This window comes from Mya arenaria, chromosome 16 (assembly GCF_026914265.1).
Source record: "Mya arenaria isolate MELC-2E11 chromosome 16, ASM2691426v1".
Classification (NCBI taxonomy): domain Eukaryota; kingdom Metazoa; phylum Mollusca; class Bivalvia; order Myida; family Myidae; genus Mya; species Mya arenaria.
In genome coordinates, this window is record NC_069137.1 from 34,533,165 (window position 1) to 34,547,329 (window position 14,165).

Genomic DNA, 14,165 nt, shown 5'->3' on the forward strand with positions numbered 1-14,165 from the left:
ATTACAGTATCAAACAGAATCAGCACAGTTTGGGTAGTGTATTATAGTATCAAACAGGATCAGCACAGGTTGGGTAGTGTATTATAGTATCAAACAGGATCAGCACAGTTTGGGTAGTGTATTATAGTATCAAACAGAATCAGCACAGTTTGGGTAGTGTATTATAGTATACAACAGAATCAGCACAGTTTGGGTAGTGTATTATAGTATCAAACAGGATCAGCACAGTTTGGGTAGTGTATTATAGTATACAACAGAATCAGCACAGTTTGGGTAGTGTATTATAGTATACAACAGAATCAGCACAGTTTGGGTAGTGTATTATAGTATACAACAGGATCAGCACAGATTGGGTAGTGTATTATAGTATACAACAGAATCAGCACAGTTTGGGTAGTGTATTATAGTATACAACAGAATCAGCACAGTTTGGGTAGTGTATTATAGTATACAACAGGATCAGCACAGATTGGGTAGTGTATTACAGTATCAAACAGAATCAGCACAGTTTGGGTAGTGTATTACAGTATACAACAGAATCAGCACAGTTTGGGTAGTGTATTATAGTATACAACAGGATCAGCACAGATTGGGTAGTGTATTATAGTATACAACAGAATCAGCACAGTTTGGGTAGTGTATTATAGTATACAACAGAATCAGCACAGTTTGGGTAGTGTATTATAGTATCAAACAGGATCAGCACGGTTTGGGTAGTGTATTACAGTATCAAACAGAATCAGCACAGTTTGGGTAGTGTATTATAGTATACAACAGAATCAGCACAGTTTGGGTAGTGTATTATAGTATCAAACAGAATCAGCACAGTTTGGGTAGTGTATTATAGTATACAACAGAATCAGCACAGTTTGGGTAGTGTATTATAGTATACAACAGAATCAGCACAGTTTGGGTAGTGCATTATAGTATCAAACAGGATAGCACAGTTTGGGTAGTGTATTATAGTATCAAACAGGATCAGCACAGTTTGGGAAGTGTATTATAGTATCAAACAATCTTGTTGTACCTGAATAGGTTATTCAGATGACAATATTGAGCAATTTAAACAGTAATTAAACCGAAGATTAACTATGGCAGTAAGAAATACAAAGTAAAAACAACAGTAACAAGTTCTGAAGAACGCGGGACAGGAAACAATATTAGCTTGAATAAGGAACGGAAATTAACTTTCGGTTTCAACATTCGTAACTCCTCGGCCATTTTTTCAAAAACAACCTCGGATGTATGCCGGTACATCTATTGAAGTAGTCCGTATTTTTTTTGAATAAAAGCATTAAAGTGAAGTGTATTATTGCAAACATAATTACGATTCCCAAGAGTTAAGTCATAAATTTTAACTACTAAATAAGATTACTACGCAATCTATTTGCAGCGGACTTAAACGTTCCACTTTTTAAGTATGTAAACGGTCCATATACATCCGAGGTTGTTTTTGAAAAAAATGGCCGAGGAGCTCCGAATGTCGGTTTCAAATTACCACATTCGGAGCTCCTCGGCCATTTTATCGAAAACAACCTCGGATGTATTTGGACGGTTTACATACTCAAAAAGTGGTACGTTTAAGTCCGCTGCAAGTAGATCGCGTATTAATTTTATTTAGCAGTTAAACTTTGTGACATTACTCTTGGGATTCTTAAATATGTTTGCAATAAAACAATTCAATGGCAATCAATTTAAACTTAGATCAATAAATACAACTCTAAAACACTACATTTAATTAATGATATAATTCAAAATTTTACGAACTACTTCAACTGATGTACCTGCATACATCCGAGGTTGTTTTTGAAAAAAATGGCCGAGGAGTTCCGAATGAAATTACCATAACCGCGCAGAGATATACCGTCTCGCTCGTAAACGGTAACAGGACGTTGTACACGAGTTTTTCCAACAGTGCCACACTTTTGTAAGCTATAACATCTTGATCGAAAGCACCTTTAAGTATTTTCGTTATTGTTTCGTTTTCGGAAAGTAAATTAAATATTTGCGACGATATCACAGACAACTGTACAAAATTAAATGATACTCATCAATTCTTACATAGGACATGTAGACGTTATTTTGCCATTTACAGATATACTTTTTGTATGTTGTAGATATTGATTTTACGATGTGTTTGAAATGAGTATCATAAACGGTCACTGATTTACATACAAACACAAAACAGGAAAGTTAAATACAGCTAAATGCTCAAAAGGTAAACCAATGTTGATAAGGAATACCATCATTTCGAAGTGGTGCAATATGACAGTGAGTTAGTTATTCCCGTATTGTATTTTCACGATGACAACATACTTTATTATGACCATGTTTGTCTTAAACTATTTGTGTTGAGTATTTGTCAAAGTATTTGTAAAGAAAATTATGTACATTCAAGTAACGGAAATCTGTCTTTAATGCGCGTATTTTATTGTTAAAAGAAAGCGAATACACTGAACGATATTTAGTTAAATACACACAAACACTATGCACAAGGAACGTACGCATACCGATCTTCTTATTTAGGTTATTCATCATATATTTTAGATGTCGTTCAAAAAGCAATAGTTGGTTTATTCTTGATAACGACGTCGATGGTCTGAATTAAAAAGCTATAATACAATATAATTATGTGACTATTTACAATAATGTTATTTTTTAAATATTGCATGGTGATAAATGACGTCATATATGCTACGTCGGAAGGCAATATTTTGCTTAAAATTCAGTACTATATTGATTATGCATTTTAGGTGACCAAGATTCATTTAAGTAAACTATACTTTCTCTATGTTATTTTTGGAATGCGTTAATCAGGATTTTTTTTCAAATCCATCTAGATGTTTCTATTTATTCCATGTATAGAAGATGTAGAAGATACGAGATTCTTATTTTGTATATGAGGGAAAAATTACTCTGATCATTGGTCTTTGGGTAAAATTAAGGTTTCTTTAAAAAAATTAACAGTGCTTGAACATTTGTAAAATCTTAGATTTAATTAAAATTATTCTGTTAGGATAACATATCAACCATTTGTGTTTTTTTCTGAAGTGTTGTTGGATTGAAGTAGTGTTAATATAGTGTGTACAATGTTGCATGTGGATTTAATTCTGAGGACATCAAGTTAACCATAATAAGTGAAGATATTTTGTGAGCTTTTGGACATTATTCTTTATTCAAAGATATTTGAATTTTAGCATTACTTTTTCGATTTTTTTATTGTAAAAATGTTAGTAAATAAATGTTGTTATTGTTTATAGTTATTGCTGGTTTCTTTTTCTCTGTTACCATTAGTGTTAAGTAAAAATACATCTTCGGTGTTTTGAACCAATCATTTATTTATCATTATTGATATAAATCATAAACATATGGTGTAAAACCACCCCTACTTGCTAATACAATGAAGACAGCAATTTGGAACATATGGTTGCCTGCTCGTGCTGAAGGACGATATATGACGTAAGGTATGTATGTTACAAGATGTGTTCCTCCACAAAGCGCCACAAAGCGTGTCGGTTTAAAATTGATATTTTCAAATGTTTTTAAGTAGCAATTTTCCTTGATTGTTGTGGCGAGTTTATCCACAAAATATCAAAACAAGTTACGTCACACTTGTCGCGTTTATTTATTGCTTTACCATTTTCAAAAATTGTTCCTTGGTTCAAACTTTTTCAACGGACGATTTTGAAAAACACGAGTACATTAGTTTGCCATTCATTTTATAATTTTTATAATAAGGAATAGCTGTGTGGATGGATTATAAAAACTACTACTTGTACGTTAGTAAAGTAAATAAACCGTCTGTAGCCGTTTATTGCAAAATTGAGTGTCTATATACATTTAGGCATCTTGTGGAGCTCGATTAGGTCAACAGTTTTTAAATAACATATTCTAAATAATCAAACTCATGCCTATGCGTAATATTCGTACGGACATACAGTATACTACGCTTACAATAATGTTTTTTTTTTAAACAACAACAATTAGAACATGTCCCTAACGGGGCTAGATCTCATAATCTTATGGGTACGAAGCGGAACCGTACACCACAAGACTAATCTCCCAAATCGCAGTCGCGTTCTTGTGCTCTGATTGTTTGTCATGGCAGAACAATGTGTCGATACTCTCTTCCTGTAGCTGAGGTTTAAATTAAGCTTAAAACGCTATTTTTAAACCAACTTAGTATGTGATCTTTTAACGTCAACTGTAGAGGGAAACCATGCCTTTTTTTAACAGCCTTACTGACGCTTTAGGTATAATAAACATTTTCCTGTGTCTTATTTCCATTTGTATTTTTTACTAACTTGAACTTTAGCAGCCAATTTGTTTTATAACTTCCGAATCCTTAACTACGTCGGGGCTATTTACAGTACTGATACCAATGGTAACTTTCCTACACTGTTTCATGGTCGCGGGTTATATAAAATTATAGTTACTGCTGGGACACATGGCTCATTTGTTGTTAATTTGATCTGTATTCAGTATTGCATGCAGGACATATTTTAATAAGGTTTCTAAGACAAACATTCCCTGGATTACCTACTGTCCCCCAAACCATTTTGAGAATTGGAATGATCATTGGCAACCTACCTACATAGTTTCATGCGTCAAACGTTTAATTAGTCATTGTGCAGGCAAAAGTTTTGTTGAAATGAGTATAACTATTTGACTATTGCAGTGAACGTACATACTCCAAGATCAATAAGGGACCTCTCCAGTTCAAGGGCAGTCTAGAACAGTTTAAAGTTAGGTCATATTCATTTTATTGTATGGTTAACGTCGGGTTCAAATTTCAAAACCTACGTACCAGGTAGGATAATACAAACAGATGGAAAGACAAAACAACAAGAATCTACAGTATATTTTTATAACCTATTTTAAAAAATCAAGCGTTTCTACGTATGCAAGGGTGAAACCCTTTAAAAGTAATTACTCAGGTTATGAAGCAAATATTCAACGGAGTGTTCAACTTCATCCGTACTTCTTTGACTGTTGACGTGTTCAGCCGATGATAGGAGCACATTCCTTCTGAATCCTGCAATGTAAAAATCTTAAAAAGTACAAAAACATTCAGCTCATACTATGGTCTAAATGATGGCCCTTCATAAGATGTACCAGTCTGTTTCATTTTTCTCTTGTTCATTCTGTGATAAAATACACATGAAACACATAGAAGATGACATTTGCTTTATGATAATTGATGTGTGTTTGTTTTACGATTAGGTGGATTGTTTTCATTACGCATACATGATTTGTCAATGAGCCAGTCATAAATTGCAGTACAATAACATCAGTGGGAATTGAACAATATTGAACAATACGCTCAAAGAATCCCGCTCGAGTCCTGGTAAAAATAAATATGGTTTCCATTTGTAGAAGCCGTTAGAAAGTTCCCTTAGAGAAGATCGAACCTGCAACGTCTTATTTGAAAAGCCTTACAATTGTAACATTATAATTTTATTGAAAGAAACGAGTGTACATTACACTTACTGTAGTGAACAAATGCCACTGCAATTCACTTCACTCGCTCTTACTGCAGTAAACAAATGTCACTGTAATTCACATTATTCGCTCTTATTGTAGTAAACAAATGCCACTGCAATTCACATTATTCACTCCTTCTGTAGTAAACAAATGCCACTGCAATTCACATTACTCGCTCTTACTGCAGTTAACAAATGCCACTGCAATTCACATTATTTGCTCCTTCTGTAGTAAACAAATTCCACTGCAATTCACATTACTCGCTCTTACTGTAGTTAACAAATGCCACTGCAATTCACATAACTTGTTCTTACTGCAGTTAATAAATGCCACTGAATTCAAATTACTCGCTCTTACTGTAGTTAATAAATGCCACTGCAATTCACATTACTCGCTCTTACTGCAGTTAATAAATGCCACTGCAATTAACATTACTCGCTCTTACTGTAGTGAACATATACCACTGCAATTCACATAACTCGCTCTTACTGCAGTTAATAAATGCCACTGCAATTCACATTACTCGCTCTTATGGAAGTAAAAAAATGTCATTGCAATTAACATTACTCGCTCGTACGGTAGTAAACAAATTCCACTGCAATTAACCTTACTCGCTCTTACGGTAGTAAACAAATGCCACTGCAATTCAAATTACTCGCTCTTACTGCAGTTAATAAATATCACTGCAATTCACATTACTCGCTCTTACTGTAGTTAACAAATATCACTGCAGTTCACATTACTCGCTCTTACTGTAGTTAACAAAGGCCACTGCAGTTCACATTACTCGCTCTTACTGTAGTTAACAAATGCCAATGCAATTCACATTACTCGCTCTTACTGTTGTTAACAAATATCACTGCAGTTCACATTACTCGCTCTTACTTTAGTTAACAAATGCCACTGCAATTCACATTACTCGCTCTTACTGTAGTTAACAAATGCCAATGCAATTCACATTACTCGCTCTTACTGCATTAAACAAATATCACTGCAATTCACATTATTCGCTCTTACTGCATTAAACAAATATCACTGCAATTCACATTACTCGCTGTTACTGCATCAAACAAACATCACTGCAATTTACTTTACTCGCTCTTACTGCAGTTAACAAATATCACTGCAATTCACATAACTCGCTCTAACCGCATTAAACAAATATCACTGCAATTCACATTACTCGCTCTTACTACAGTTAACAAATATCACTGCAATTCAAATTACTCGCTCTTACTACAGTTAACAAATATCACTGCAATTCAAATTACTCGCTCTTACTACAGTTAACAAATATCACTGCAATTCAAATTACTCGCTCTTACTACAGTTAACAAATACCACTGCAATTCACATTACTCGCTTTTACTGTAGTTAACATAAATCACTGCAATTCACTTTACTCGCTCTTACTGCAGTTAACATATATCACTGCAATTCACTTTACTCGCTCTTACTGTAGTAAACAAATGCCACTGCAATTCACATTACTCACTCTTACTGCAGTTAACAAATATCACTGCAATTCACATTACTCGCTCTTACTGTAGTTGATAAATGACACTGTAGTTCACTTTTCTCGCTTTTTACTGTAGTAAACAAATGTCACTGCAATTCACATTACTCACTCTTACTTTATTACGCAGATGACTTCATATTGTTCGTTAATTGAGCTTCCTTTAGTGAACAGACATTACATGCATCTACTGCACTTCACAACTATTTCTGCTATGTTCTTTACAATATCTTACTTTTAGATCAAGCACCCATATTGCGCCAATATACTTGAGTTCAAAGATGCCAGTGAGCTAAATTAAAATCGCCTCAACTTTCGATTACAGATATACTCGAACTTACCTCAACCCACCTTACTAACACTACCTTTAATTTAATGTTGTGATGTATTTTACTTGCACTTTCTATAAATTACACACCGTTTAAGTATACTTCAGAAGCAGTTATGCATTTGCAATGTACTTAACTCGCACGTACTTTAGTTCACATATGTCATTGTAATGTACTTTACTCGCACGTATTTTAGTTCACATATGCCATTGTAATGTACTTAACTCGCACTTATTTTATTTCACGTATGCCATTGTAATGTACTTTACTCGCAAGATTTTTTTTTATCACATATGCCATTGTAATGTACTTTACTCGCACTTACTTTAGTTCACATATGCCATTGTAATGTACTTAACTCGCACTTTCTTTAGTTCACATATGCCACACACAGTATCGCGAATATTAACTAGATAGCTAGATAATTATCACGAAAATAAAATGGATAGCACGAACAGAAATACGGCAGTAATATGCCACCATACATTTAAATAGCATCTGCATTAGTTCATTTTATCCACAAATTCTTTAGTGCACATGTCTCGTTGTAAAGCATTCGCGTCTAACCGTTGAAGCGCACTTTAATGTGCTATATGTTATACTCCTTTGCATACGTGTGATTGAGACAAAACTTTATAAAATTGGCAGTGTCCAAATTGAAACCAGTACACGTTGCCCATTTGAAGCCATGGGAAAGTTGCCCTTTTGAGATTCAATCTCACAACAATCGGTGAGAGGCAGACACCTATACTACTAGATAACATTTTATCATGTTATTCATTACCTCTCGAGCACTGACTATAATTCACAGATGCCACTGTAATGCATCTCACTGGTGCTTAATGAATTGAATGAGATGGATGTTATACTCTATATACGCCCTTACTTTAGTTCACAGATGCCGTTGTAAGCCAACTGGCAGTTGGCGTCATCCCACTTGTAGTCTCCACCGTGGCTGTAAAACGCGCAGTCCCCATCACCATCCGGCATTCCTGGCCAAAAGTCTGCAATAAAAGTCAGACGGTCTTTCCTGGCCAAAAGTCTGCAATATAAGTAAGATGTTCTGTCCTGGCCAAAAGTCTGCAATAAAAGTCTACGATCTTTCCTGGCCAAAAGTCTGCAATATAAGTAAGATGTTCTGTCCTGGCCAAAAGTCTGCAATAAAAGTGATAAGGTCTTTCCTGGCCAAAAGACTGGAACTCTGGAGTGTCAAGGAAACGCGATTGACTTCTATTCCGTTAGGGATGGAGTCATGTTCAGGTCAATTGACGTTTATTTATTGAATCTTGACGCGAATCGGAATTTTGTCATGTTCTTACTAGTCAAATGATAACGTGATCGAATATGACAAAACAGCAATGATGTCGCACGTGTGAGTCTAGCATGACCAACATACGTAATACATTTGTCCTCCATTGGTCTTACACAACACGTAAGCTCTACTTCATCATTAGAGTATAATACAAGTTCACTCAAATAATATGATTGAAAGTAAACAACTGCAAATTTTTAATCGGTGTAGTGACTTATTATTCAATAACTGGTTTGAATCGTTGAATAGTGTTTCTAATACTACAACACGAAATTGTCCGACTGCAGGATTTGCATATTGAACGTGAACTTTAAAACTCACGTACAAGCATAACTCGCTAGCAAATACAGAAATTATAGTCTCCTAAACGATGAAATTGAGGAAAGAATCACTAAGAATTCAAACACTAACCCCGTTTTTGTTTGAGAGTATTGTAATTAATAATGTTTAAATGAAATCAGTAGTTCCGTCAACGATGAACTTGAAGCGAATCGCTTTTATGGCGTTTTTATACGGGAAAGAAAACTGTGACGGGAAATCATAAGACAATTAAGAAACACTGGTACTTGACCTTTTAGACACTTTTGAAATAGAGCGTGTAGTACAGGGAACAATTCATAGTTCAAGTGGACCAAACATTTGAAAAAGGGCTTGGAATATAGGGAGCAATTTCGCAGTTGACATAGACTATTAAATGGAAATACGGCTTGAACTATTTCGAAGACCATAGCATTGATATATATCTTTGAGTGCAGCGAACACGTTCTTAGTTAACGTGTACCAGACCATTGACATCGAGTTTAGAGTACGGGGAACATGTTCGTAATGTACTAGGACCAGGCCATTGAAATCTTGTTTAGAGTGCGGAAAACATGTTCGTAATGTACTAGGACCTGACCATTGAAATCGAGTTCAGATTACGGGGAACACGTTCGTTATTAACGTTGACCAGACCATTGAAATCGAGTTTAGAGTACGGGGAACACGTTCGTAGTTAACGTGGACCAAACCATTGAAATCGAGTTTAGAGTACGGGGAACACATTCGTAGTTAACGTGGACCAAACCATTGAAATCGAGTTTAGAGTACGGGGATCACGTTCGTAGTTAACGTGGACCAAAACATTGAAATCGAGTTCAGAGTACGGGGAACACGTTCGTAGTTAACGTGGACCAAACCATTGAAATCGAGTTTAGAGTACGGGGATCACGTTCGTAGTTAACGTGGACCAAACCATTGAAATCGAGTTTAGAGTACGGGGATCACGTTCGTAGTTAACGTGGACCAAAACATTGAAATCGAGTTCAGAGTACGGGGATCACATTCGTAGTTAACGTGGACCAAACCATTGAAATCGAGTTTCGAGTACGGGGAACACATTCGTAGTTAACGTGGACCAAACCATTGAAATCGAGTTCAGAGTACGGTGAACATGCTCGTAGTTAACGTGGACCTGACCATTGAAATCGAGATTAGAGTACGGGTCACAAGTCCATAGTTAACGTGGACCAAACCATTGAATTCGAGTTCAGAGTACGGGGAACATGGTCGTTATTTACGTGGACGGGGAACATGCTCGTAGTAAGCGTGGACCAGACCATTGAAATCGAGATTAGAGTACGGGTCACAAGTCCATAGTTAACGTGGACCAAACCATTGAAATCGAGATTAGAGTTCGGGACACAAGTCCATAGTTAACGTGGACCAAACCATTGAAATCGAGATTAGAGTACGGGTCACAAGTCCATAGTTAACGTGGACCAAACCATTGAAATCGAGATTAGAGTACGGGTCACAAATCCATAGTTAACGTGGACCAAACCATTGAAATCGAGATTAGAGAACGGGGAACGTGCTCGTAATTATCATAGAATGTATCGCTCAAAAAGAGCTTGGGGTGCAGCGAACAAGTTTGTTATTAACTACAAACTTGTAGTTATATGAGCCATACCAGTGGCTTAAGATGGTAGGTATGTACTAAACATAAGCTTTACTGGTACAATAGAGTCTTCATTAGCATACACTGAAGTATGTATGTTTATTTGCTTGAACGATACCATTAAATTGAAGCGAGGAGTCATCATCTACCCACTGCCATACTCCCTCTGTCGTATCATCGTTCGCTCCTAGCCACCAGTGTGCCGTTGGGGCTGAAATAGATTTGACATAATACTCGTCATAAGCAAGATCACAACATGACATTTAAGGACGTCTCCTCACCCTTTTGATAAGCAAAAATACGGGTCAATGCGGGTGATATTCCGGATGCTGAGGTAGGTTCGCCAGATCATTTAGTACGGCAAATTGGTAATAAATATGGAAGCCTTTCCAAGAGTACATATTTACACTTGGTTATAACAACATAGCTATACCAATAAGTACCCAGATATACACTATAATCAAATACTCGGAAGATTCCAAAGAGTAAAGTCATTAAGTTTATCTGCTTAAATAAATTACTTCGCGATGTACTTGCACCGGACTTAAGCATATCGAGTTTGTAAACCGTCCATAAACATCCGAGGTTGTTTTCGATAAAAAATGGCCGAGAAGTTCCGAATGATACTCGGATTATCAGTTTGGGAAATCACCCTCCCATTAAAAAAAACGCAACTTAGATTTGTTTAAATGTACTGTACAATAAAGGACACAGTACTTCCTGAAATCGAAAACAACTTTCACCCAAAACAATCATTAAAGCAACACTTGTCTAGCTCATAATGACGTCGTGTATTACAGGGTTGTACGTGTACACGGCTTTGTGGGCAATGACATTGATAACCGAAGGTGGCTTTATGGAATACACATACGAAACCTTTGCATACACCAACCTTGATGCATGATAACGTCTCGTATGAAGTTGTTTTCATTGGCGTTGTTGACGTGCACAAGATGGCCTCCCTTTGATGTGCAGTAATGCTGGAAGTCAAGGAGACAAGACGGGATCACACTCATTGAAATTCCTTTTATTGAATATATTAGACGTTTTAGTTTTTAAATATGATTTAATTGTCAAACACAGAAAGCAAAATTAAAACTCCAAAAAAGAGTGCCATTGTAATAATTGGAGGACCCATCAAAAAAGTTGATGATACAAATGGAAGGAGTGCAGATCAATCAAATTATGCCTTTCTATCATGTCATAAAAACTGTTGCATATTTCACGTAGTACTGAATCACATAAAATGTTATATGCTTATTTTTATCATAGGCCTAAAAAATAATTGTTTGGTTAGGGTTACATCCTTTTAAAAAATAGGAAGGGTAGGTAGGCTTTTTTTATCTTTTTTTTTATTAGGCTTTATATAAGAATGTCATTTTCATCATTGGAAAATGGTGTTAAAGTTATCTTCTGTATATGCATTTAAGGTTTTCAACTACAAAATGAAAAGCAATTTACCAAAAAAAGAAAAAAGTTTTTTTTTTTAGTTTTTCATTTTTTTTTTTCAAACTGACTATACAAATGGTAGGATCGGCGCCTATTCCGTAGGTAGGCTCGGGTAACCCGAACCAAATGTAATTTTTTTAAAGCCATATCATAAATTAAAGATAGGCATATTACAAATAATTATAAAATACATGAACTGTCTGCAGTAATCGCATCTATATACCGTTCGGAAGAGGGTCAATCTTGTGGAAGAAGTAACGTGTGGTTTTCACATTGGAGCTGGTAACCTCTTATTCAATTACAGAAATAAACATGGTCCGTTTTCAGAACAAATAACTTACATTACTTATCTTAAGTGACATACTTAAATCATTATCATTGACAAAATGACACAGTTTCAACCAATACAATGAATTCTACAAATATACGGTATGCGTGCGTCCCCCTTTTCAAAATAGCAAAAATAAAAATAGAGGTAAGTTAAAATGTCATTTTCTTGACCTTTAACCGTGTCTCTCTAAACAAGGTCATCGTAATTATCAAGTTTTACTAATCGGCTTTTGTCAAGGCTGGTATTCAGTTAAGTGGGTCTCCGTTTGAGACTCTACTAAAAAAATGAATAATTTTAAATGTGACAAAACTTATTGTACACCATTCTGTATTAATATTGATATAACCTTTTTAGTAATATATTGAGGATATTTGTTTATTTCAGTGTGCGATCGTATTTTATTCCACGAGTGTCATCGAAAAACATATTAATTTTCTGTTTCTTATATGCTTATTTTCGGAGTTTTATTAAGAATTGTTTTTTTAATTCATTTCTTAATTACTCCCTTTTTTGAAAAGGATGTTATTTACGTCGCTAATCGTGGGGCGCCCCTCACGCTAAATTATAGCTGTCAACTTTTCTATATCCGGTTTGTTGAGTTCTCTGCTATTCATTCTTATAGTCGCTCGTTTTTTAGTGCAAAGCTTTTATGAACAGTAATCAATAAAGTTTTATAAGTGCACATATGTTCCAAAAAATAACGAAAACACTTTATTTTAAGCAGGGCATAAATACATAACCAAGTTACTACGCCGCCATTTAATGAATGAAATTTGGAAGGTCAAATGGTTAGCTAAACAAATGCGGATAATCATCGGATTTTTATTATTTTTCTTAGTTTTAGACTGTGTTGCATGATTCATGAATATTCAGTCTTACTGTTAGAGACCAGTCTGTTTCGCTTAAAACAGGTTTGTTTTCCAGGTAAAGAGTGAATGTCACGCTAGTTTGTTGACAATTTTTGAGGCGTGGGTGGGGTAAAACTATCAGATTATATGTAAATTGTTGTGTGAATTTTCCGGGAAGCTAGTTTTACGTAATACAACGACAAACAATTCAAAATACATTTGAACGATGATATAAAATTCTATTTATGTTCGAACAGTTGTTTTCGTCTGTGCATTGTTTGGTATGAAGGCAAATATTCGAACATTCAGCTTCAAGGTCAAGAAAATGTTTGAACAACGGGATAACCGGTAATAAACGGTAAGTTGTTAATTTCCAAATATATATGTATTTAAATTTATAAAACATTTCTTTAAATTTTAATTTTGTTGCCGACATTTTCTGGTTCAAAGTGAAGTGTTCTGTTTTGATCAAGGCGAAGTAATTACAGAGGATTTTAAAAGTAGTTCTGAAAGTTTATATTTTCACTATTTTGCAGTGAAAATATCAAATTGATATTTTTACTGTTGTTATTTCAATGATTAAACCCCTATATTTCATCAAAAAGCATGAAAGAAACTTGAGTTTACTGCAAGTATCGTCATCGTTGCTTTATAGCGGGTTAATACCTCCTGTTCGAAGTATGGCGCTCCATTTCGATGAAAGAAGTAACAGCTGTCTTGGAATGCTACCCAGTGGTCAGGACAAAGTGTGTAGGTTGTTGCTTCCGCTAAAATGTAACGATACATTACCTGATTACCTTAATAGTGATTATGTGTTTTCAATTATTACCGAACTATTAAGCGGATTTTTTTTTTTTTCATACTTATCCGAAGCATCGAAACAAATAGGGATGTTGTATAACTTTAGATATATAAGATATCTATTATATTCAGAAAACATATTTAAGACTGTTAGTG

The 14,165-nt window shown here is 35.1% G+C and overlaps 1 protein-coding gene across 1 annotated transcript; it reads right to left on the reverse strand.

Moving 5' to 3' along the window:
- Window positions 1–4,845: 4,845 nt before the first annotated feature.
- Window positions 4,846–11,596, reverse strand: LOC128221577 (C-type lectin domain family 10 member A-like). The gene is made up of 4 exons (XM_052930182.1): window positions 11,473–11,596; window positions 10,699–10,791; window positions 8,216–8,333; window positions 4,846–5,035 (listed from the first exon to the last, which is right to left on the reverse strand). The coding sequence occupies exons 1-4, from the start codon at window positions 11,594–11,596 to the stop codon at window positions 5,002–5,004; spliced, it is 369 nt and encodes a 122-aa protein (XP_052786142.1). The 3' UTR covers window positions 4,846–5,001.
- Window positions 11,597–14,165: the final 2,569 nt, after the last annotated feature.